The sequence below is a fragment of the Protopterus annectens genome, chromosome 5.part0, assembly GCF_019279795.1.
Source record: "Protopterus annectens isolate FY-2018-M chromosome 5.part0, PAN1.0, whole genome shotgun sequence".
NCBI lineage: Eukaryota > Metazoa > Chordata > Ceratodontiformes > Protopteridae > Protopterus > Protopterus annectens.
In genome coordinates, this window is record NC_056735.1 from 367,940,621 (window position 1) to 367,967,242 (window position 26,622).

At 46.2% G+C, this 26,622-nt stretch overlaps 1 protein-coding gene across 2 annotated transcripts in view; it reads right to left on the bottom strand.

Annotated features, from left to right (window-relative positions):
* The window catches only part of DDX3X (DEAD-box helicase 3 X-linked), a 1,864,809-nt gene that overhangs the window by 1,339,564 nt on the left and 498,623 nt on the right, over positions 1 to 26,622 (bottom strand). For both annotated transcript variants that reach the window (XM_044072327.1, XM_044072326.1), the window contains exon 5: positions 9,014 to 9,143. In XM_044072327.1, the coding sequence (XP_043928262.1) occupies positions 9,014 to 9,143 (130 nt within the window). The remainder of the gene's footprint in view (positions 1 to 9,013; positions 9,144 to 26,622) is intronic.

Below are 26,622 nucleotides of genomic sequence, written 5' to 3' on the forward strand. Positions count from 1 at the left end.
AAGATTATGCATGATGCCATGAAGCCCAAGGCCTGCAGTACTTTTCTTGCTGTTAACTTGTTCAGTTTTGTTAGTGCCAAGAAGTAAAGAGGGAGTTCTTTTGTTTTTCTGTAGTTAGGAATGCCATCTGTTTTACTGTGTCCAATTCAGCCCAAGAATGTCCTTGTTTGGGATGTTATCAGCCTTGACTTTTGTAGATTGACTGTGTATCCCAGTGCTTGCAGCAAGTAAATGACCCTTTGTAAATCTGTTGTCAGCTTGCTTTTGTTGTCCCCTTGTAGCAGGCAGTCGTCTAGGTATGGGTAAATTTGAATTCCCTGTAGTCTGCAATGGGCGATTACTGATGCCAGGCATTTTGTGAATACTCTGGGGGCAGTAGATAAGCCAAAGGGCAATGCTGAGAATTGATAGTGCTCTGATCCTGCAAGAAATCTGAGGTATCTTCTGCAGATTGGTCGAATGGGGACGTGCAGGTATGCCTCCTTGAGATCTAGAGTTACCAGCCAACACTCCTTGCCCAGCATGGGAAGAAGTTGCTGTAGGGTCAGCATTTTGAATTTTGGGACAACGATGTATGTATTTAAGGCGGACAGGTCGAGAATTGGTCTCCAACTTTTTTCCTTTCTTGGAACTAGGAATAGTCTGGAGTAGAACCCCTTTCCTTGCTCTGCTGTTGGCACTTTTTCCACAGCTCTCATGTTTGCTAACTGCATTATCTGTTGTAGAGCCTCTGTTTTTTTGATTTGGAGGTAGATTTGGCATTCCTCTTTTGACTGGTAAAGTGTGGAAGTGGAACCGGTAACCTTGATCTATGGTTTGTAAAATCCACTTGTCTTTTGTTATATAGTGCCAGTTCTTTGAAAATAAGGTTAATTTTCCGCCTAGAGGAGCTGCTATTTGTTCCCTGGTAGGCGGATTTAGCTTAAGTCACTGTGGTTGAGTTGATGTAGTGGCAGAGGTTGTGTCTGTGCCTCTGTTGTTACCTTGCCACTGTCGTCCTCTGTAGGCACCTCCCCTGGATTGGTTTCTGCCTCTGGAACGTCTATTCCTGCCCCTTTGAGATCTTGTGGAGTCAGGAAAGGACCAATTTTTGGCAGGCCAGTTCCTGCTAAACCTTGGGGGTTGAACCTGCAAGAAATCTTTAACCGTTTGAACAGATTTTGCCTTTTCTTCCATTTTCTTCATAACCTGCTGGGCAGGTGTACCAAACAAACTTGTCTTATCCATAGGAGCATCTAGCAATTTAGCTTTAACATGATCCGGTAGAGCTTGCTCCTTTAGCCATGCATGCCTTCTTATCACTGTGCCAGTCATGGCTGATCTAAATGAAGCCTCCAGTGCATCATAGCCACATTTTAAGGAATGGTTACTAACCTGTTGTATGTTATTTACCATTTCTAATACATATTTCTTATCAATAGATTCATCAGTGGTTAGTTTTTTAGTTAACTGATCAAGCATAAACTCTTGGTATTGTATCATGTGAAACTGACAATTTAAAGCTCTAGCTGAGAGAGTAGCTGAAGTGTAGACCTTTTGCCCCATCTGTCTAATGACCTTGCTTCCCTTTCTGAAGGAATAGGGTTTTGCTATGGTCGCTACTGCCTTGGGACCCTGGGATATAGTTTGGGTCTGCAAGTGGGGCCTTGTAAAGGTGGTGATGAGTGTCTGGCACCCTGTAAAATCTGTCTGGTTTGGCAGGGGCTGGAGGTAAAGAATCTGGTGCGGAGCAGACATCATTGAAAGCATCATCCACCACAGAGAGAACAGGAGGTATAGCTAAGGGCCTGTGCTGTGGAAGGTGCAGAAAGGTCCTAAGTCTTTTCTGGAGTCTGAAAAATCCTGTTGCTGCCATTGGAACTGCTCTCGCATGGCATGTAAGGTTTCCCCAAAGGAGAATTCTTCTGGTGGGGAAGCAGCTGGAATGGATTCTTCAGCATCAGAGTCTTCAAAATTGGAGAAAGGAGCCTCTGGCTGATCAGTTATGTCTGATTCATCGGCAGACTCATCAGAGGACACTGGCTCAGGGGGCTCTGCCCTAGGTCTCTTCTCTGGGGGCTGAGAGGCCCTGTCTGGGTGAGATTGAGATCCTCTAATTAATGAAATTAAATCTTCTGCCAGAGTAAGCATTTGAGAACTAGAGGATGGCCTGGTTGTAGGTGGTTTAACAGGCACTGTTTTAGTAGTCTTTGCTGCTTTAGCCCTGGCGAAGGCCTTAATGGACATGGCTGCTGGAGGCCTAGCAGCACCACGTGCTGGGGTAGAGACATCCAAGGGAATGGTGTCTGATAAGTCAGTGGCAACCACCGTAGTGGATAAAATTTCTGAGGCCGTTTCAAGAGTGGTAGCAGGGGCCTCAGTTGTAGAGATAGATTCAGCTGTACTTTGATCAGTTTTCTCGGTTTCGGCCGAAACCGAGACACTCGCGGTTTGCTTAACCATGGTTTCGGCCGAAACCGCGGACCGCGAGTGTCGGTCTTTATCTTTGCATTTTTTGGCAGATTGGGTAGTCGGAGGATCCGACGGCATAATGTACGCAAAATCAGAACCGAAAAACTGTTCAGCAAACTCCGACCGACGCCTAAGCATTCGTCGGTTGAACGAAGCACAGGCCGAACAGGCTGCTACGTCGTGGGCTGGGCCTAAACAAGGCAGGCAATAAGAGTGGAAATCTTTATGAGGTATTTGTTTCCCACAGGTTAAACAATTATTAACTTTTTCTGACATCGGCTGAGGCAAGAAAGAGTCCCCAACGGGGTACTTAGCTTTAGAAGTCTTCGAAGTAGTATTCGGTAGAAGTAATCTCTGGATCCGACCGACCGGCACTTGCGAACAGCTTCTGCTTCGGGCGCCACGCGGCAAGAAAGACTGAGGAAAATGGCGTCGGCTGATGCTTTTATACCCGAAGACCAACAGAGATGACGTCGGGTGAAGTGCGACATCAGCCGAAGCCGGACCCGGACTTTGGAATCCGGCCGACTGAAGGGCTGCCTGACTACAGGACAACCCAGTTGTTATGACTGCAGATGCATCCATGAAGGACATAGACTTTGTTCATAGGTTCATACTAGGCTATCTGCCCTAGGGCATTTATAAGCCTAGCCAGAGTGTGTGTGGCTTTCACCACCCCTTAGGATGAGAATACTACGCCCTTTTTAGGGTTTAGTTTACTGTGCCTCTGTCTAGTAGTGACACAGAGATGACCCCCAGGGTAAACCTACGATCTCCCATCCATTCGTCAAGATTTCTCTTGAATAGAGTTAGTGAGGGGCTCTGCCTAACATGGATTGGGATTCTGTTCCAGAGTGTAGGGAGCTTCTGGGTTATGAATCTGTCCCTCCAGCACGTCCTATTTATTTCTGTGTTGAGGTTTAAGTCTCTTGCTCTCGTGGCTCTGATGGATTTGGATTTTCTGAGGTGGAGCATGTCCATTAATTCCGGATTGGACATGGCCTTGTACGTCAGGCACAGATCACCTCTGAGTAGGCGGTATGCGACTGAATAGAGCTGGAGTTTTTTCAGTCGGGCAGCATATGACATATGTTTAAGACCATTTATCCTCTTGGTGAGGAACTTTTGGGGTCTTTCCAACTGCTGCAGGTGTTGGGTAAGATACATCCCAAATGGGGCATTGTACTCAATCATTTGGCCTGATAAGAGAAGAGTACAGGGGCACAATGACCTCTCCTGATCTAGATGTGAAACCCTTCATAAGGTGGGCAATATAGAAGGTCTTCCTAACCACTTTGGCAATGTGAGTGTCAAATGAGAGGTTACTGTCAACCTGGGTCCCTAGGTCCCCGATTACCTCTTCCGTACTTAGTGGATTACCACCTATGTGGTAATTTGTTGGTACCTTGTTTTTCCCAAAATGTATGACTATACATTTTTTGGCGTTCAGCTTAAGGCCATGGCTCTGGCACCAATTATCCGTTTCTATGAGGCCTCTCTGAAGGATGTTTGTGTCTGCTGGAGTATCAATTATGGCGCCCAGTTTGCAGTCATCTGCGAACTTAGTCAGCCACAATCCTCCTATGTTTGCCTGTAGCTCGGAAAAATAGATGCCGAACAAGAGGGGTCCCAGGACTGAGCCCTGTGGGACACCGCTTGTGACTGGCTTAGAGTCTGACATAGCTCCAGCAACTCTGACCCTGTGGGTTCTGTCCTGGAGCCAGTTTGCAACCCATCTTGTGACATATGGGTTTACATTTAAGCTGGTGAGTTTGTCTATGATGCCCGAGTGGGGTATTGTGTCAAAGGCTTTTGCAAGGTCAAGGTAGGCTGTGTGAACTGCCTTACCCTCATCAATGGCCTTAGTGACTGTTTCAAAAAAGTCGACCAAGTTCAAAAGGCAGGATCTGCCCTTGACAAAGCCAAATTGGGTAGGATCAAATGTCTGAAGGTCCCCAATATCTTTGTTTATGAGTTCCATAATGATCCTTTCCATAGCTTTGCAGACCAGGCTCGTCAAGCTTATGGGGCGGTAATTTCCAGGGTCCGTAGATGCACCGCCTTTGTGAAGTGGGACCACTGTTGCCGTACGCCACTCTTTGGGTACGTATCCTGTAGTAAGGCTAAGATTAAACAGCAGCCTTATGTGTGGGTTTGGTTCCTCTTGGAGTTCATGTAGCACACAGCCCGGGACACCGTCCGGTCCCATTGATGCTGTGTTTTTAGCTTTAGAGAGGGCGGCTCTCACCTGGGCATCTGAGATGTTAGGGAGGCTACACTCTGCTGGGATAGTTATTTCTCCTTTTGGGGGGGAGGAGAAATTTGCACTGAACCTGTCTGCCAGAATGTTGGCAATGTCAGTGGGTTCAGTGTATTTTGTGTAATTTTGGACTAACTCTGAGCATATCTGGGAGTTTCCACCCAGGTTTCTAACATTGCTAAAGAAGGCCTTGTGATTGTCTTTTGTGTCTTTTGCGATTTTTCTCTCAAAGTTGGCCTTGGATGATTTTATGAGTGATCGTAGTTTTTTGCTAGTACTGATCAGAGATGCCTTCCCTTTTAGGGATTTTGCTCTGTCATGTAGTAGCTTCCTCCTCCTGTTTTAAGTTTGTTTATGGCTGGGGTCCACCAGACCGGGCGCCTGCCTTTGGGGGAATGGGTCTTGGTTTTATTTGGGATTGCATGATCCATGCATTCTTGAAGGTGCCCGTAGAAGGCATTTGCAAAGGATACAGCAGTGTGGGTTGTGGTTTCCACTGGCCCAGGGGCCTTGAAGGATACGACTTCAGTCTTAAGAAATGTGAAGTTGGCTTTTGAGAAGTTCTTCACTGTGGTCTTTTGTGCAGGGGGTGGGGGCGGGATGTGGATTTCCAGTGAGATTAATTTATGGTCTGATCTTACCAAAGAGGGATATACTTCCGGTGTGGAGCATTTTGTCCCCATGTTTGTGATGAGCAGGTCTAGTATATTGTCTCCTCTTGTGGGAATGGTGACTAGCTGTTCCATTGCATTTGAGTTTATGAATTCTAGGAACCTTTGGGCTAGGGTGTTGGGGCTTGAGTAATGTACCCAGTCTATGTTTGGGTAGCTGACGTCTCCAAATATGATGGTATTTGGAGAGACATTCATACTCTCCAGTGTCTTCAGGAAGGCTGTGTGGGGTTCCTGAGTTTGAGAGGGTGGTCTGTAGCATGCTACAAACTGTAAGGCAGTTTTGCCTATGGTTAGTTGCACCTGGATGGTCTCCGATGCTTCGTGCATTGCCACTAACCTGGAGGTGTGGGTATCTTTGATGAATATGGATACTCCCCCCCCTCCTTTTGTGGTTCGGTCCAAGTTTTGGGGCCGGAAAGCATGATATGAGGTAAAACCTGATAGTGCTGGGGTGCTCTCAGGAGCCTTGAACCAGGTTTCAGTCACTGCACAGACATCGATGTTCTCCATACTGAGGAGGGCTTCGAGGGCGTGCATCTTGAGATTTAGACTTCTGGCATTGAGCAGCATTACCCTTAGTTTTTTTCCACTTGTGTTTTCTAGGGAGGTAGGTTTGTCATTTGAGCCTTGCCTAAAAAAGGCACTATGGGGGTGGCAAGAGCCTTGGCCAACATCCGGAAGCCCAGGGGTGACAGGTGCAAGCCATCCCTTGCGAAGCAGCGTGGCTTGTCAAGCATGTCATATCAAGCAGACAGACATTGGATCTCCTTAGAATGACACCAGTAATTAAGCCAATTGTTGAAAATGATCATTTTGTCTTTGTACTGTGGCATCATTCTTGGTGAGGGTAAGATGCTGCTCAGGGTTAGGGTCATACCGGCCTGGGGCTACATAATCAGAGAGCTCCTCTACGTCTCTTTTCATGTAGTCCAGGGAGATGCGTCTCAGGTCGTTCACACCGGCATGTACAATGACGGAGTCATATTTGTACTTGCTGTGGAGTGACCCGAGTGCTTGTGTTATGTGGCGGATTCTAGCTCCCGACAGGCAGCTTACTGTAACCTTTTCCTTGATCAGTCTGGTGAGCGGGACGTCAGTGTGTCTGACTATGGAGTCACCTATTACAAGTGTGTCTGGCATGTTGTTTGGCCTTAAGGGCTGTGACTGTTTAGCACACTGACTTTGTGAACTATGTGTTGCATGTGCTATGTCTTGAGGTGGCGGTTGCTTGGGTGTCTGCTTTGGAGGCCTCTATTTTGGTAGATTTTTAATCAGCACCTCCGAGTATGTTTTTGTGTGTTTATGTGTTTTATTTGCAGTTGTGATAGTGCTATGTGAGACTGGGTTTGTGGTGTGCGTGGTTACCTTCTCCTCCTGACTGGTCTTGCCAGTACTGAATTGAGAGAGCTCAGCCTCCAGTTTGGCTATGTAGTTGCATCTCTCGCATATATTTGTATTTGTTGGGAGGAGGAGAGGGTTGTCTGTGTACATGAGGCAATTGTAACATTGTCTCAAGATTCCCAGATTCACCAGCTGAACAGGAGAGGATGCCAGCAACTGACCCTTCGACATGCTAGAAATAGTGAAAAAGATTGCTGTGTAACTGAGTCAGAAAGGACCTATAGGGAAATGGGTACTCAAGGGAATTCAGGTGAATGAAGTACTTTCTGTTTAAGAGTGCTTTACCTGTATAAAAAATGCTTTAGGAGCAAGTGCTGAGCTTTTCAGATAGAGTATAGGCTGTTTAGATTGCAAGTAAACCAGTTCTAAGGGAAAAATTGAAGAGCAGACTTTACGGAGCCAGAAATACTTTAAACTTGATTAACCGGCGCTGCCAGATGCTCCTCTATGGGCAGCTTTGCGCTAAAATGCGCAAAAGCGGGCTTTATAGCAGGGGGTTGAAAAGAGCCAGGAATTGACCCAAAATGGCCAGTAAACTACAAGTTGCTGGGCTGGAACCAATCCTCTAGGGACAAATAGGTTGCTCAGTGCTCCCCACTCCCACTGGTGAACAAAGAAGCTTCCTCTTATCCAAATAAGGATATGGATAGCACAGGAACTAAGACAAAGCCCAGAGATCAGCAAAATCTGAAGACTGGACTATTCTAGTTCAGAAAAGCGGGAAAACAAGGATATTTTATTTTTTCTTTTTTTTACAGAGAAAGGAGAAAAAGATACAGAAACAAACAGTAAATGCTATAAAACGGCTAGCGCACTTGAGTGTGTTAGCCTAACAATTAAATTAAACAAAAAATAACTTTTTAAAGTGCTAACAGTATAAATTCAACACAAGTACAGTAAAAACAATATGCAGAGCTGTTTTTTTTAAGGGAAATGCAGTCGAGATGCAGTAATTTAAGCGAATTATCTTAACTTATAAATCCAGGAAAATCACTCTTTCACTCTCTGCTGCTTGTAGAACTCTGCAGGACACCACGAGGACGTAATGGCGTCAGCTGCATGATTTATACCGCTGACGACCTGACGTCAAAGAAAAAGCAACAGCATCCAACAGAAATCCAAAGACTCTGGTATTAAGGCTGGCTGAGGGCTACCTGCAGGCAGATAACCCAAATGTGATGACTGCAACAGTGAAACACTAAGAACATCCAGAGAAATTTATGGAAACTGGTAAATGGTCTGAGAAACCAGCAATGGCCACTGCAGAATAACCTACCATCAGCTTAAGTATTAAATGAACTTGCACTGAAAGTAAGGGCTCATGCTTAAATATTTTTTTTCTTTTTAGTTACATTGCAAGAACAGCAAAACCCTTGTAAGAATCCATGCTGAAGCCTTGAAAGCCTGACTGCTGTTAAGTGCTGCTGAGAAAAGTTGGTTGGAAAGTAAGCAGCCAGACAAGTGCTTACTAAGCAGCACACACTTCCCTACACAATCCTTCAAAATTCAAAAACAAAAGCACAAGCAGTACACAAAAATCCAATCGTAATTAGCCCATTTCATAGAAAGTAAACAGAGAAAAAAAGAAATGAAGTCACGAAGTCTACTCAGGAATCAAAACACTCATTTTTAAGTACATAAATTTCCCAAGCTTTAAAATGTCTCAAAAGCAGTAGTTGTCATAAAACCAGTCCCAGTATTCAATAGTGAACCTTGCTCTAAAATAAATTTCTGACAAGAAACTTACAAAATTAATAAAACTGCCAACATTCTTCTGAATATGAAAAACACATTTAAATACATTTGAAAGCATTTTTTTCCATGTGGCAGGGTTCCCCACCAGGGACTTGTCTGCCAGAAATGAAGTCTATAGCTAACTGCAGTTTTCTGTGAAGCCTCTTGGTGGTTGTTTTTTCAAGTGGTAAGAAAGTTCTGAACTATGAAGTAATCTTTACTCAGAATGATGCCCCTCCACAAATGGGCTGCTAATCAGCACTCAAAAGTGAAGCGGTGGGAGGGAGCCAGATTTTTGTGAAAATAGCCACTTTTTGTATCCAGGGCAGGATACAGCTCTAATAGCCAAAGTCTACTGTAGCAATGAGAATGATTAACATTACAATTTCAAAGAAAACTTTATTACATAAACATTCAACATGGGCAAAAGCCCTGCAAGTTACAAACACTGTAGGCACGGCCACAGTAGGGAAGAAAAAAAGAATGAACAAACCTTCCTCTTGATGCAGTTCCACGATCAAAGAAACTAGATTTGCCTCTGTCATTACGCGATCCAAAGCTGCTATATGGGTCTCTTGTCTCTCTGGTTGCATTCCATCCTGCACCGTCTTTTTCACAATATCCTGAAAAAATATACAAATTAGCCTCAGCCAGAAAAGCCACCAGTAAGCACTGGGGACATCTGACTTTATTTATTTTACATTTGTTTACTGGGATAGTCCGACTGGATACATGTCCATTTTCAGGGGAGGCCCTGGGAGAAAAGCTCCACAAAGACAAACTTACATAGATTACACAGAAGTTAGCAAACAATTATAAAAACAAAGTGATTATATACAATGGGTTAGTAGTGTTCCCTAGTAGGGACTCAATTCTCATGGACAGACAATAAAAAGTAAGAGACATCAGATTGGAAGCAGAGCTTGGTGATGTAGTTACAAGTTATGCTAATTGTAGAATATGCTTTTAGTTTATAACTTAATCAGGGTTGGTACATGGGCATTGCCAATTCACTTTGAGATACTGTTTGAGGTTTTTTTTTTTTTTTAGAGACTTTTGGAGGATCGTAAGGTCATATAGTTTGGCAATGAACAAGAAGTTATGTACTCACCATAACGTTCAATGTATGTAGTCCATCTCGCCTCACATTCTTACCCGTGGGTTCGGAGCCGAATGTCGACTCCGACTCGGACTCGGACAACTTTTTTAGCTATTGGCTGGGTTAAAATGGTATCCTATGCTGCACTGCTCTCAATCCCCAGATCTTGTTTGTTGCGACCCCAGCACTCATCCTCCATGCATAACAACATGCAAGGAAAGGAAGAACAAACCAAGAATGAAGGGAGCTCTAAAACCAGACCTAACCTCCAGATCGTCCAGGATGGGGGAAGGAGGGGGGGGGGGGTAAGTAAGAATGTGAGGCGTGATGGACTACATACATCGAACGTTATGGTGAGTACATAACTTCTTGATGTTATGTAGTCCAATCTCGGCTACATTCTTACCCGTGGGACAGCGTCCCTAGCACCTAAATCCTGGGAGGCTCAGTGGAAAATGCTCCTGAGCACTGTGTAACCAAAGGAAGACCTGCCCCTAGATACCACATCCAACTTGTAATGATTAACAAAGGTGTGAGGAGATGCCCAAGTAACCGCAGCACAATTATCATCCATAGACAATCTAACCTGAAAAACTGCAGATGTAGATACACACGGAGTAGAGTGAGCCTTCACCCAGAACGGTAAATCTTTACCCCCTGAGGAATAAATGAAAGAAATACAGCTGGAAATCCACCTGGACAACGTGACTTTGGAGACAGGAGACCCAAATCTGTTTTCCTAAAAGGAAAAAAAACAACTGATCAGCTTTTCTGAGGTCTTTCGTTCTGTGCAAATAAAAACGTAATTGTCTGTGCACATCCAATTGATGAAATTTGAATTCTGCCTTGTTTGAGAACTGGGGAAAACACTGGCAATTCAATAGATTGGTTAAGGTTACTGACTGACGCCACTTTGGGAAGAAAAGAGGGGTTCAGTCTGAGAGAAACCCTGTCCTTATGAAAAATCAAATAAGGGGGTTTGATTGATAAAGCTTGAAGCTCCGAAACGCGTCTGGCTGATGTGACGGCTACTAAAAAGACAGTCTTCCAAGTTAAGAATTTTAAATAGCAAGTGGCTGCAGGCTCAAAGGGGGGGTGAAGTAAGACCCTGTAGAACAAAGTTCAAGTCACAAGGCTTAACAGGTTCCGACACCGGAGGACGAAGTAACAAAGTGCCCTTCAGGAAAGCCTTACAGAGTCTATGTGCCATCAGGCTAGGCTCGTCTGCGACATGAAAGGTAGAAACCGCTGCCAACTGGACTTTAATGGTTGTGGCAGCTGAACTCTGGTTAAAGAGCATAGACAAGAACTCCAATACAGATGAAATTGGAGCTGTGTAAGGGTCAATCTTTTTGGTATGCTCCCAGATTGAAAATATTTTCCATTTGCTGAAATAAATCTTCCTGGTCGAGGGCTTATGAGAGGAAGATAAAATACGAACCACCTCCGGCGAAAAATGATGAAGCCTAACTAATGACGGAAGCGGAGTAGCCAGGCTGTCAACCAGAGGGTACGAAGAGAGGGATGGAGCTGCCCTGACATGTGTGTCAGTAAGTCTGGTTGTGGGTCCAGAATCCAAGGAGCACCCATGAGATGGGGATGGAGAAAGGGGAACCAAATTTGACGAGGCCAGTGTGGGGCAATCAGAATAATTCTGCTTCCCAAGGAATGCGCTTTCTGAATAGCCGTTGACAGCAAGGGAACCGGAGGGAAGGCATATAGTAGACCGGAGGCCAATCGTGGATTAGAGCGTCCCTGGGTGACTCCCCCTGAGGGGGGATCAACATGAAGTAGCTGCTGCATTTTAGCATTGATGGGGCTGGCAAAAAGGTCGCAGCAAGGCTGACCCCACCTGCGAAAGATCTGTTCCGCAGCTTGGCAGTTCAGGGACCACTCGCAAGGCATCAGAATAGCTCTGCTTAGCCTGTCTGCGATCACATTGGACTTCCCCGGAATGTGCATTGCTACCAGAAAAAGTACAGTTGTGTACCTACCATAAATGTAGATGTCCGATAGGTACGCATCTGCAGTCATAACATATGGGCTGTCCTGCCTCAGGCAGACCTTCGGTCAGCCGGATTCAAAAGTCTGGGTCTGGCCTCGTCTGATGTCGCACTTTCCCAGACGTCAGAGCTTCTGGGGTATAAAGGCATCAGCCGACGCCATTTTCCTCAGTGTTTCTTGCCCCAGATGCCAGGTGCCCTCTAGGAAGGCTAAATTTGGATAACGCTGAAAAGTTCCAAACAGTAGCAAAATATATACATATATATATATATATATATATATATATATATATATATATATATATATATATATATACAAACAAACAAATACACCATAATAGATTCCCCCAGCTAGCTGAAAGAGGGGTAAGCACCCTAGGAATACCACAGAGGGGAAAGAGGGTGGGTAATCCTGACTGCAGATGCATACCTATCGGACATCTACATTTATGGTAGGTACAAAACTGTACTATGTCCTTCAAGGATGCATATGCAGTCATAACATATGGGTAGAATACCATAGCCAAACTGGGGGAGGAGGTACTAAGAGAAGGATGGTACAGTTAAGATCCCCTGCAGAACTGCAGTTGCAAACCCTGCTCGGGATCTGGAGTATAAAGGTAGATTGTAATGCTTGGCAAATGTATGCACGGAGCTCCAAGTAGCAGCTTCTAAAATGTCCTTGGTAGCCACCCCTTGTAGGAAAGCTGTAGTGGTGGCTGTGGCCCTTGTGGAATGAGGCCTGATATTTTCAGGAGCTGTCTTTCCATGAAAGGAGTAGCAAAAACGAATGCAATTTCCTATCCATTTTGAAATTGCCTGTTTGGAAATTGCTCTTCCTTGCACCCCAGTTGCATATGCTACAAAACGTTGGTCAGTTTTTCTGTTGGTTTTAGTTCTGTCCAGATAGTAGCGTAGTTGTCTGTGTATATCCAAGGTGTGCAAAAGTTTTTCTCCTTTGTTCTGTGGGTTAGGGAAGAAAGTAGGCAAATGAATAGCTTGGTTCAACGATACCCTGGATACCATCTTTGGCATGAAAGTAGGATTGGTTCTCAGTGACGCTCTATCCTGGTGGAAAATAAGAAAAGGCTGCACTGCCATTAATGCCTGTAACTCGGATACTCTTCTTGCTGAAGTGATTGCCAGAAGAAAAGCAGTTTTCCAAGATAAAAACTGTAGGTCTGCTGATGCTGCTGGTTCAAAAGGAGGTAGTGTCAATTTCTCCAGCACAAAATTGAGATCCCATGCAGGTAGAGGGGGTCTCCTCGGAGGCTTAACATTTTTGATCCCTCTCAAAAATTGTCTGAGCAGAGGGTGAGAGAAGATAGGTGGATCCATATTGTATTCTGCTGAAATTGCTGAAGCATGAATCTTAATGGAAGAATAAGACAGGCCATTGTGGAACAATTCTGCTAAGTACTCTAGGATGTGTGCTAGGTTTGCCACTGTGACATTTGTGCCCTTTGATGTGCTCCAAATGAGAAATCTCTTCCATTTAGCTGAGTATGTCTTCCTTGTGGAAGGTCTGCGAGCCTCCAGGATAATGTCCTTCACCATCTGAGATAAAACAGTTTGGTTTGGTTTTAAGGAATTTTCCAGGCAGTTAGTTGCAATGTTTTCAAGTTTGGATGCAGGGTCTTGAAATTGTTCTGCGTTAGAAGAAGAGGCCATAGGGGAAGAGGCCATGAGTTCGCCTGAGACATGCTTCTCAGTAGTGGATACCAGTGTCGTCTTGGCCAGTCCGGAGCTATTAGTATCACCTTTGGCTGTTCCTCCCTGATCTTCAGTAGAACCTTGTACATCAATGGGAGAGGTGGAAAGGCATATACTGTTAGGGCATTCCAGCTGAGAGAGAGAGAGTCCACCCTCCAGGCTTGTGGGTGGTATGTCCTTGAGCAGAATTTCTTCAGTTGGTGGTTGAGTGGGGAGGCGAACAGATGTATCTCTGGCATTCCCCATTTCTTTATGAGTTTGAAGATGTCTGGATGCAGCATCCATTCGTGTGCATCTGTGGTAGTTCTGCTTAAGCTGTCTGCTAGTGAATTTTCTTTTCCTGGTACGAATTTGGCCTGCAGCTGGATATTGAGATTCAGGCATAGGTTCCACACATTCATTGCCATCCGGCATAGAGGGTAGGAATGTGTGCCTCCTTGTTTGTTTATGTACCACATGACCATGGTGTTGTCTGTCCTTATTAACAGATGCCCTTGTTGGAGGAATGGTTTGAATGCCTCGATTGCATGCCTCACTGCCAGCATTTCCTTTTGGTTTATGTACATGCTTAGCTGTCCTTGAGGCCATAGGCCTTGAATGCATTTGTCCTCCATGTGTGCTCCCCATCCTCGGTCTGAGGCGTCCGTGGTGATGGTCTGCCTTGTTTTTGGTTTGTTGAAAGGCAACCCTCTGTTGGACTGGCAGGCCTGAGCCCACCACAGGAATTCCTTTTGAAGGCATGGAATGATTGGTATCATGGTTTCTAGACTGTGACTGTGTTGAGACCATACATTCCTTAGGTACCATTGCAATTTTCTCATATGCAGCCTGGCATGTGGAATCAAGATTATGCAGGATGCCATGTAACCCAGGGCCTGCAGGACTTTCCTTGCAGTAAGCTGAGTTTGTCTCGTCAAAATCATGAAATAATCTGGAAGTTGTTTTTGTTTTTCTTCTGTGAGAAAAGCCATCTGAGTGATTGTGTCCAGATCCGCAACCAAAAAGGTTATCCTTTGGGATGGCACTAGTCTTGACTTTTGGATGTTGACTGTGTATCCCAAGGCCTGTAGCAGGTGTATGACATAGGCCAAGTCCTTTAACAATTTTTTCTTGTTGTATGCTTGTATTAGGCAGTCGTCCAGGTATGAATAAATCTGAATTCCCTGAAGTCTGCAATGTGCAATTACTGATGCCAGGCATTTCGTGAATACTCTGGGCGCAGTAGATAAGCCAAAGGGCAATGCTGAGAATTGATAATGCTCTGATCCTGCAAGAAATCTGAGGTGTCTTCTGCAATCTGGTCGGATAGGGACATGCAGGTATGCCTCCTTGAGATCTAGAGTCACCAGCCAAGACTCCTTGCCCAGCATGGGAAGAAGTTGCTGTAGGGTCAGCATTTTGAATTTTGGCACAATGAGATAAGTGTTGAGCGCGGACAGGTCGAGAATAGGCCTCCACTGGCTTTCTTTTCTTGGTACCAGGAATAATCTGGAGTAAAATCCTTAGCCTTGTTCTATAGATGGTACCCTTTCTATAGCTTTCATCTGAAGTAAATTGCTGATTTGTCTTAAAGCCTCTGCCTTCTGGTTTGGTGGAAGGTTTGGCATTCCGCCCCTTTTTGGCAAAGTGTGGAAGTAAAACCTGTATCCTTTGTCTATTGTTTGCAATGTCCATGTATCCTTTGTAATGCAATGCCAGTTTTTCGAGAATAAAGCCAGCTTTCCGCCCAAGGGAGCTTCCAGTTGATCCCTGGTAGGCGGAATCAGAGTCAAGTCATTGGGTCTGTCCTGTGGTAGTGGTTGTAGTTGTAGTTGTTGCACTACTCCGCTGGTTGGCAGGCTGCCACTGACGGCCCCTGTAGGCACCCTTTGATTGGCCTCTGCCTCTAGGGCGTCTGTTCCTGCCCCTCTGTGCTCTGGAGGTGTCTGGAAAGGACCAATTCTTTGTAGGCCAGTTTCTGCTGAACCTCGGAGGTTGGACCTGCAGGAATTCCTTTACTGTCTGCACAGATTTTGCTTTTTCTTCCACCTTCTTTAGTATCTCCTGTGCAGGGGAGCCAAATAAATTTTGTTTCTCCATTGGAGCATCAAGGAGTTTAGCCTTGACATGGTCTGGCAAAGATTGCTCCTTCAGCCAGGCATGCCTACAAATTACTGCCCCAGTCATAGCTGATCTAAATGAAGCCTCCAGTGCATCATAGCCACATTTTAAGAAATGATTACTGACCTGCTGAGAGCTGTGTACCAAATCCTGAAGGGATTTACGGTCTAAAGGTTCAGGAGAAGAAAGCTTCTTATTCAGCTGATCTAACAAAAATTCTTGGTACTGTATCATATGGAATTGACAGTTTAAAGCCCTGGCAGAAAGAGTAGCAGATGTATAAACCTTTTTTCCCCCATCGCTCTAATGCTCTAGACTCTCTTTCAGAGGGTAGAGGATTTTTGGCAGTAGCAGCTGCAACCCCTTTAGGGCCCTGAGAAATAGTTTCTGGGTCTGCAGCATGGGCTTTATACAGGTGGCAGTGAGAATCCGGGACCCTGTAATATCTGTCAGGTTTGGCAGGGGCCGGGGGAAGAGAATCAGGTGCAGTACTGACATCATTGTACACATCATCAATTACAGTTAGAACAGGTGGTATGGCTAAGGGCCTATGCTGGGGCAAATGCAAAAAGGTCCTTAATCTTTTTCTAGAATCAGAGAAATCCTGACCCTGCCACTGAAAGTGCTCCCTCATGGACTGTAAAGTCTCCCCAAAGGAAAATTCTTCAGGTAGGGAGGCCGAAGGAATAGAGTCTTCTGCATCTGAATCCTCATAAGGCGAGTAGGCGCCTTCCTGATGGTCTGACAAATCAGATCCATCCATGGAGTAATCCGAGGAGAGAGGTTCAGAGGGATCAGTCCTGGGCCTTTTGTCTGGAGGAGGTTGGGAGGCCCTGTCTGGGTGAGGTTGGGAACCCCTAATTAAGGATATAAGGTCCTCAGCAAGACTAAGAATCTGAGAACTAGAGGAGGGCCTCTGTGAAGTAGATTTGGCAGGCAAAGCTTTTGTAAGTTTGGCAGCTTTAGCCCTGGAGAAGGCCTTAATAGACATAGAAGCTGGGGGCCTAGCTGCCCCACGTGCAGGGGTAGAAATGTCCAAAGGTATGGTGTCGGACAATTCTTGAGCACTAGCTTCGGTAGGGAGTTCTGAAGCCGACTCAGCCGGGGCCTCTCTGGCCTCAGTGGTCGGAGGTATGGTTTCGGTAGTAGTAATAACCGTGGACACTGTTTCAGCCGAAAGTGAGACACTCGCGGTAGGCCTAGCCGTGGTTTCAGCCGAAACCGCAGGCCGCGATTGTCGGTCCTTTTCCTTGCGTTTTTTGACCATATGCGAAGTCGGAGTCTCCGACGCCATTTTATAAGCAAAAGCGGTTCCAAAAAATTCCTCTGCAAACTCCGACCGACGTCTAAGAGACAGTCAGTTGAAGGAGGCACAGGCTAAACAAGCTGATACGTCGTGGTCTGGGCCTAAGCAAGGAAGGCAGTAAGAATGGAAATCCTTATGAGGTATTTGTTTCCCACAAGTTAAACAATTATTTACTTTGTCTGACATCGGCTGAGGCAAGAAAGAGTCCCCAACGGGGTACTTAGCTTTTTTCGAAGTCTTCGGTAGCTGAAATCTCTGGATCTGACCGACCGGCACTTGCGAACAGCTTCTGCTTCGGGCACCGCGCGGCAAGAAAGACTGGGGAAAATGGTGTCGGCTGATGCCTTTATACCCCAGAAGCTCTGACGTCGGGGAAAGTGCGACATCAGCCGAGGCCAGACCCAGACTTTGGAATCCGGCCGACCGAAGGGCTGCCTGAGGCAGGACAACCCATATGTTACGACTGCAGATGCATCCTTGAAGGACATCGTTGGGAAGATATTGCCCCCACTGCCACACTCGCATGGCCTCTCTGCAAAGGGAGTAAGACTTGGTTCCTCCCTGCTTGTTCAGATATCACACCACTGACATGCGGTCTCTGAGTCGATTGCTATAATCCCGAGAAGAAGAAAACTTTGGAGTGCTTTCAACTCTAGTAGCACAGCTCTCATCTCCAGGACACTGATTTGCAGATGCATCTCGTGCTCTTACCACATGCCTTGGACTGTCCTGCCTAGATAATGCCCCCCCACCCCATCTGGGAGGCATCCGTGGTCACCGTGGCAATCGGTGACACAGGAACAAAGGGCTTTCCTGCATTCAGGTTGTCGGTGTGAAGCCACCAACTGAAATCCTGTTTGCACCTGTCTGGGAGTAGAATAGGGTGAGAAAGTGGAAGACATTGAAGAGACCACTGGGCAAAGAGAAGCCACTGAAGGAGCCTCATATGTAACCTTGCCAGAGGGATTAATAATCGTAGCAGCCATCGTCCCAAACAGCTGGAGGACCCATCTTGCCTTCGCTTTTCTCAGAGGGAGCAAGGTGTGAACTTGTTGTAGGACTCATTCTTTTCTGTGGTAGAAACGCCCGCATGACGAATATGTCTAGTTCGGCGCCTACAAAAGTGACACGCTGTGAGGGCAACAAGGCAGATTTTTCCCAGTTAAATGTGATGCCCAACCACTGACATAGGTTGATAGTAGCGTCCCTGGTCTGAAATTGTAGATGCCTGGTGGTGGCAGTAAGAAGCCAGTCGTCCAGACATGGAAACACTTGGAATCCCTGACGTCTCAAGTGAGCAGTCATCACTGCCATGCATTTGGTAAACACCCTGGGGGCTGTGGTGAAACCAGAGGGCAGGGCTTGAAACTGAAAATGACTGGCTCCCAGCCGGAAGCATAGGTGACTTCTGCATGCCCTGTCCATCTTTATGTGGTAGTAAGCATCCTTGAGGTCGATGGAGCACATCCACACTTCTTTCCCCAACAATAAAATAGACTGTAATGTGACCATCTGGAACTTGGACTTTTGCAGGTGGGTGTTCAATCGGCTGAGATCCAATATGGGTCTCAGGTCCTCTGTCCTTTTCGGCACCAAAAAGAATCTGGAGTAAGTCCCTAATCCAATCTGGTCTGAGGGGAAAAGTTGGATGGCTCCTTTTTCTAGCAGCTTTGAAACCTCTGAAGCTGCGTAATCCCTTTGATTGGGAGGAACATCCGGGACTTTCTTGATTGGAGGGGGATTTGACGAGAAGGGAATGACATATCCTCCGGAAATTATTCATAGAACCCATTGGTCCTGGGTGATGTCTTGCCAGGCCTCCGGGTATAACGAGATTCGACCCCCGACTGGCTCTGGAAACGCACAGTCATGCCTCCCATCAGGAGCAGTGGTAGGGAGAACCACGAAAGGAATGGTGGTCTCTCGAGTTGCGGGGGCCTCCTCTACCCCTAGGGGGGCATCTCCCTGAATAACCACCCCCTCCCCTGCCTCTGGAGGGGGACTCACCTTGTGCACCGGGAAAAACCCTCTATGATTTCTTGAACCACATTTTGCCACCTCTCTGGGCCTTGGGATAAGGCCTAGAGGGAAGGGAAAAACGGGCTCCTACAGCAGACAGAGTTTTTCCCTCCTGCTCGCACCTGGTGAGAGTGTCTTTCACCTTGGTTCAGAACAAAGAGGAACCATCAAAAAGGGCATCAGCGAATGAAGACTTGAAGGCCTCCGCGAAATGACAAAAGGTGCATCCAGGCCTGCCTCCTAAGAGCAACTCCTGAACTTGCTGCCCTACTCGCTCCTTCGGCTGCATACGAGATTAGCCTCATGGAGGAGTTTGCAATGGAATTGAGGGTAGACATCTGAGCGTTGACCGTCTGGGCCACCACCTCAGAAACGTTACCCGTGAGAGTATTTCCAAGCTCCTTGAGGAGATCTCCCTGGAGCTGTGTAAAATGTGATAAATAATTCAGTGACCGTAAGGTAAAGGTCGCTGAAGAAAAGGTACGTTTCCCATACTGGTCCATGGTCCTAAACTCCTTGTCAGGGGGATGGATGGTGGAAGAAGTCTCTGCTAATTCCTTCTGAGTGGCAGCTGCCACCACCATGGCATCCACAGGGACTCCCTTGGACAGAAATTACTTATCAGGAGGAGCAGACAAAAATTTATTGGGTCTCCTGGGGACTGATTCCACATAGTCAGGGGTTTCTCACACCCTTCGACAAACCAAATCCAGAAGCTCAAAGGGTGGAGATCCCCAGGAGGCAGAGGGCTGAGCACCAAAGGCCTTCAGGAAGAACGACTCCGCCTCGGAGGGGGCTTTGGATGGCCAGTCACCTCTGTTTCAAAATCTCTAGTATGTCAGAGAAAGAAACATCCTCAAAGGATGACTTGGGGGACCCCTCTGATTCCACGAGGTCAGTGTCTCATGTGAGAGACTCACCCTGGGAATCTATGTGCTTCCTCTTGCACATCTTCTTTCTGGGTGGCTCCTCAGGCAAAAACTGAGGGGCCCTCATAAATGTGGGGACCACTCATGGGGGTACCCTGAGGCCCTGGGGTTCCGCTGTTTAGAGATAGATGGCGATCAGAGACCTGCACCGGTGTAGTAGGGGACAGAATGACTGACCCGCATGATGCCGCTGACTACCTGGCCAGCGTGGTCTGCATGGCCTCAAAGCCCCCCCCCCCCCCCGAGTCCAAAGAACGGCTAGCCTCCGAAGCCATGACAGGAGTCAAACTTCCCCGCGCCGAAGCACTGAGAGGGAGACTAGGAGCAGAGAGGTGTCCCGAAGCCTCTTCCTCGGGTCCGACCAAAGAATCCTGAGTCCTGAACCCCATGGATGGCGCCGACGGAGTCGGAGCTGACGTCGGCTCAGATAAGCCACGAGGGGCTGTCAGAACAGACCTAGGAACATCACACGGAGCAGAGCACTCTGGTTCCGAAAGCTGAGGTGTGCTCGGAGGAGGAAGTATAAAAGCAGGTTGAGGGACCGGCTCCAGAGCAGACTGGCTAGGAGCAGAGAACAATTTTGCCAGAACCAGTGACTGAAGGAGTCTCTGCACCACTCTATCGACATCCACATCTGATAAGGTCCTGGAGGATTGAGAGGATAGAGAAGGAGATCAAGACCTCCTCTCCGAAGGGGACCTGCGAGGAGGGGATACTGGCCTAATGCTAGGCGATCGGCTCCAAACAGGTTCCAAGAAAATTGGAGCCGAACAACTGACTTCCTGCGGCCCCGAGGACAATGGAGCAGAGGATGTCGAAGCAGACTTTGCTATTTTCTCCGGTGGTTCCGAGGAGACTGATGGAGCCGGAGATCTTTTTTGATTTAGAGGACTTAGCCTTAGAGCTGGAAGCATTCTCCAGACCCTCCTCGAAGGAGGATTTCAGAAGTCCCTTCAAAATCAATTTATTCTTCCTTTCCTGAAGAACTCGCGGACTAAAGGCATGACAGAAGCTGCACGACTCCTGAAGATGAATCGCTCCCAGACAATATAACTCGGTAATGGAATTTTAAAACTGCACCTAGAGCACTTCTTGAAGCCCGAGGGCTTGTGTTCCTTAGTATCTTTGGACATAGTTAACAAACAATAATAAAGCACCAAGACAATCAAACACTGAATAAAAGGACCAACGGTCAAACAGTCACAAGGCAGGAAAAACCTACAAACAAATACCACAAGATCTCCAAGTTAAACGATCCTTAGACAAAGACACAAGGGAGAAAGGACTAATACCTCTAATTTAAACGGTTTTTAGTCCCGGGAAACTTTAATGACACAAGGAAAGCAAGGGGACAGACTAAATCCTCTAACTGAAAACGGGCCTAGCCCGTTGGAAACAGCAAGTGGGATACCACAGAAAAAACGATCCAAAACACAATTTTTCACAAGACACGAACACACAATAGCTATTAAAATAGCTTTTTGTTTGTAACAAATTTCTCTGATAAGGAAGAAAAAGGGTACTTAGCCACAGTCAAGAGTGAGACCACGTCCGAGCTACACGAGCGGCAAATGGGATCTATTGGAGGATTGTAGGGTTATATAGTTTGGCAACAAATTCCAGGTTTTGCCAATGAAGTTGGCAAAAGCAGAGTTGTGTACACTTACCATAAATGTAGATGTTCGACTCCAAAGTCTTGGGTCCTGCGTCGGCTGTCGTCGCCCCTTCCCTGACGTCATGTCATCAGGGGTATAAAAGAAGCAACCAACACCATTTTTTTTAGTTTTTCTTGCCCCAGATGTCAGGTCCCCCTAAACAGGTAGCCAAAATTTGTATCTATATATAAAAATTACATGCAGCAATATAAACTTTACAGTCATCCACAAGCAAATACCCCATACAGGATGTATAAATCAGAGAAGGAAAGATAGGTTCCATCAGAAGAAAAGGGGGGATGGCAGGTGGGTAACCTGGACTGCAACAGTGAATACACCATCTACATTTATGGTAAGTGTACACAACTGTACTATGCTCTTCGTGTTTCACCGTTGCAGTCATTACATTTGGGTAGATCCCCAAAGCTATGGTTGGGAGGCTGGAGGTAAACGGCTTTAGGAGTGGCTATGAGACCCTGCAGAACTGCAGTGGCAAAGCCTGCCCTGGATTTAGAGTACAGTGGCAGATGATAGTGCTTTGTAAAGGTGTGCACTGAACCCCAAGTAGCTGCCTCTAAAATGTCCTTGGTTGGTACTCCCCTGAGAAAGGCTGCTGAAGTGGCTGCAGCTCTGGTGGAATGTGGCCTAATGCCCTTAGGCACTGGCTTGCCATGGTACAAGTAGCAGAAACGAATGCAGTGGCCTATCCACTTTGAAATAGTCTGCTTTGAGATGGCCTTTCCTTGTGATCCTGCAGCATATGCCACTAGTAATTGCTCTGTCTTTCTGAAAACTTTGGTTCTGTCCAAGTAGAATCTAAGCTGTCTGTGTACATCCAAAGAATGCATTGCTCTGTCTTTCTGAAAACTTTGGTTCTGTCCAAGTAGAATCTAAGCTGTCTGTGTACATCCAAAGAATGCAGAATTCTTTCCCCCTTGTTCTGTGGATTTGGATAAAAAGTTGGCAGATGAATGGTTTGGTTAAGAGCCACACTGGACACCACCTTAGGTATAAATGTTGGGTTTGTCCTCAGGGAGACCCTGTCTGGATAAAAAATGATAAAGGGTTCCACAGCCATGAGTGCCTGTAGCTCTGAAACTCGTCTTGCAGAACTTATTGCTATGAGCAGAGCTGTTTTCCAAGATAAAAACTTTATATCAGCAGTAGCAGCTGGCTCAAAAGGAGGCAGGGTGAGTTTTTCCAAGACGTAGTTGAGGTCCCATGCAGGCATTGGTCATCTCCTTGGAGGCCTTATATTTTTTGCTCCTCTGAGGTACTGTTTTAATAAGAGACGAGAAAAGATTGGTGGCTCTGCATTGTAATGGGCCGAAATGGCAGAGGCATGAATTTTAACAGATGAGAATGATAGGCCTTTGTCCAGCATCTCAGTTAAGTATTGTAAAATCTGAGGAATATTTGTCACAGATGTATCTGCTCCTTGTGCCTGGATCCAAGCACAGAATATCTTCCATTTTCCAGCATACGATTTTCTAGTAGTAGGCCTTCTGGCTTCCAAACTGACATTCACCACAGCTTTGCTGAGAGGTGTGTTTTGTATGACTACATTATTCGCCATGCTGCCAGGTTTAAAGTTCTGAGCTGGCTGTGCAGGATCTGATTGTTTTGCTGGGATAGTAGATGCGGTACTTGAGGTAAGGTCCAAGCTGGGCATTGAGACAAGCTCCTTAATATTGGGTACCAGTGCTGGCGGGGCCAGTTTGGTGCAATCAGTATCATCTTTGGCTTCTCCTGTCTGACCTTTAGGAGTACCTTGAGGAGGAGAGGCAGAGGGGGAAAGGCATATACTGATAGGTTTTCCAGCTGAAGGATAGGGCGTCCACTTTCCATGCTCGTCTGTGATAAATCCTTGTGCAGAATCTCTTTAGTTGGTAGTTGTGAGGGGAGGCATATAGATCTATGTCCGGGCATCCCCATTTCCTTGTTATGCTGAAGACTTGTGGATCCAGCTGCAACTCGTGGGGATCCATGAGGTTTTTGCTTAGTTCGTCTGCCAGAGTATTTTTCCTTCCTGGCAGGAATTGTGCCTGCAGATGTACTTGGTAAATCAATGCGGTGTCCCACAAAGACATAACTAGTCTGCAAAGGGGGTAAGAATGTGTGCCCCCCTGCTTATTTATATACCGCATGACCGTGGTGTTGACTATCAGTAGTTGTCCTGGATGAAGTAGGTTCTTGAAGGCTGTCAGGGCATTTTGAACAGCTAGCATCTCTTTTTGATTGATATGTAGATGCATTTGGTTTCAGGTCCATGTTCCCTGAATACATCTTCCTGCCATGTGCCCCCCCCCCCCCCAAGCATAATCTGATGCATCCGTTGTTAGTGTCTGCCTGGCTGGGGGTAATGTGAATGGCTGTCCCTTGTTTTGGTGACAAGCCTTTGCCCACCATCGAAACTCCTGTTGCAGGCAAGGAATGAGAGTAAATATGGTTTCCAGGCTGTGGCAATGTTGAGTCCAAACACTTTTTAGGTACCACTGAAGTTTCCTCATATGCAGTCTTGCATATGGAATTAATAGGATGCAGGATGCCATGAAGCCCAAAGCCTGCAGAATTTTTCTTGCAGATAACTGGGCCTTTGTTGCTAAGGTTTTGAAATAGGTAGTCAGTTGCCTGTTTGGCGTGAGTTAAGCCATCTGGGCAGTTGTATTTAAGCTTGCACCCAGGAATATTATCTCGAGAGGGTACTAGTTTTGATTTATTTTCGTTGACTGTGTACCCTAGGCCTGTTAGAAGTTTATTCACAAACGCCAGATGCTGCAGAAGGATGTCCTTTTTCTCTGCTTGAATTAGACATTCGTCCAAGTAAGAGTATATTTGTATTCCTCTTTGTCTGCAGAATGCAATTACTGGTGCCAGGCACTTTGTGAAGACCCTGGGTGCAGTAGATAAGCCAAAGGGCAGTGCAGAGAATTGGTAATGCATTGAGCTATCCTTGAATCTGAGGTATCTTCTGCATATTTGTCCGATTCGGACATGCAGGTATGCCTCTTTTAGGTCTAAAGTTACAAGCCAAGCGTTCTTGCCCAGCATGGGCAGAAGCTGCTGCAAAGTCAACATTTTGAATTTTGGTATATCCAGGTATGCGTTCAGAATCGATAGGTCCAGTATTAGCCTCCAGGCCTTGTCCTTTCTGGGCACCAAGAACAGTCGAGTAAAATCATTGCCCCCCGCTCTTGCTCTGGCACTTGTTGAATGACCCTCATGTCCATCCATGAGGGATGAGACTTGTTTTTGTGCCACTGCCCATTGATTTTTTGGCAGATCTGGCCAGTTGTTTGCCTTTGGCAGGGTATGGAAATGGAACTTGTAGCCTTGTGATATGATATTTAGAACCCACTTGTCCTGGGTTATAATGTGCCAATTTTGAGGAAAAAGTGCTAATTTTCCCCCTAAGGGTGCTGCCAGGAAATAAGTGCTTGGTGCAGGCAGGGAGGAAGTCATTGGGACTGTTTCCTGTAAGGTTGAGATTTGTCTTCTCCACTTTTGGAGGTAGAAGCACCCCACTGCTTTGACCTGTATGAACCTTGCACCTGGGATCTGCCTCTCGGGCGTCTGAGTCTGCCCCTTTGAGGTCTGTCTGACACAGGAAAGGACCAACTCTTTGGCCAGTGTCTACTAAACCTAGGTGGCTGTACTTGTAAGAAATATTTGACCGGTTACATAGATTTAGCCTTGCCCTCCCCATTTTCTTTTAACACCTCTTCTGCCTTAACACCAAACAAAGTATCATGCTGTAAAGGTGCATCTAATAATTTAACTAACATGATCAGGCAGATTTTGTTCCTTTAACCAAGCAGGCCTTCTCATTACAGAACCTGTAACTGCGGCCCTGCAGGAGGCCTCCAAAGAATCAAAACCACATGGCAAAGTATGCTTTCCAACTTGTTCAGCTGCATGCAATATATCCTGCATTTCCTCATTTTCTGCACATTGAGTTTAACAACATTTTCTGTTTAAGCAATGCCATGACATGTTGCTGATATTTGAGCATATGAAACTGACAGTTTAAGGCCCTTGTAGCCAAGGTAGCAGATGTGTAAACCTTTTTTCCCCATCTGTCCAATGCCCTAAAATCCCTGTCAGAAGGGGGTAGGGTTTTTTTGCAGCGAAAGCATCAACTCCCTTGGGACCCTGAGAAATAGTCTCTGGGTCTGCAGCAGGGTTTTTAAAAAGGAATTTATGAGTCAGGAACCCTGTAGTATCGGTCAGGCTTAACATGAGCTGGAGGTAAGGAGTCAGAAGTAAAGCTAGACTCCGAAAACACATCATCTACAATGTCTAACACTAGAGGGATGGCAAGTGGCGGCTGAGGTAGTAACAGGAAATCCCTGAGCCTCTTTTTAGATTCTGAAAAATCTTGGCTCTCCCAGTGGAAATGCTCCCTCATGGTATGTAAGATTTCCCTAAAAGAATAGTCCTCAGGAAAAGAAGCTGAAGGTATGGATTCTTCAGCATCAGAATCCTCATAGGGGGGAAAAGAATATTCCTGATCAGAAGAGGAATCAGTAGAAATGGAAACCTAATCTGAAGATTCATAGTCAGTCTCTTGCCTAGGCCTCATCAGGAGGGGGATGGGAACCCCTGATCAAGGTAATCAAGTCTTCGGCCATTCTGAGCATCTGTTTTTTGGGCATGGAGGCCTGTCCACGTGGCTCTTGAGTTTGCTTCTTTGCCGTTGAAGGTGCTTTAGTCTTTGCCTTTGAAGTCGGTTTAATGTATAGAAGCCAGTGCCTGCTCAGCGGCTCCAGACCCATCTGAAGGATTAGCATCCAAGGCTCCAATACCTTGAGTTTCCAGCGGCATGGCCGACTCCATGTGGGAATCGGTAGTGGCCTGCGACTCTAAAGTAGCGGTCATCAGGGGCTGCGAAAGCCCCTCACTGAGAACCGGCGACTGACTTAGAAGCTTCGTCGTCGGTTTTGGGCCTCAGCTGTCTTCCTTTTTCTTTGCATTTTTTGTGAACTCCGGTAGTCGGATGGCTTTTCGACGACATTTCTGGATAATTAAACCTGCGTCCAAAGTAGTTCAAAGCAAAATCATACCGAAGCTTAATAGTGCGTTGGTTAAATCTAGCACAAAACCGACAACCCAGAAAGTTATTATCGGGGCCTGGGCAAGGAATACAGTAAGAATGAAAGTTCTTATGAGGTATTTGCTTCCCACAAGAAATACAATTAACTTTTTCTGACATCGGTTCTGGAGCAAGAAAAAAAAGTTTCCCCAACAGGGTACTTAGCTTATAGAAGACTTCGGATCT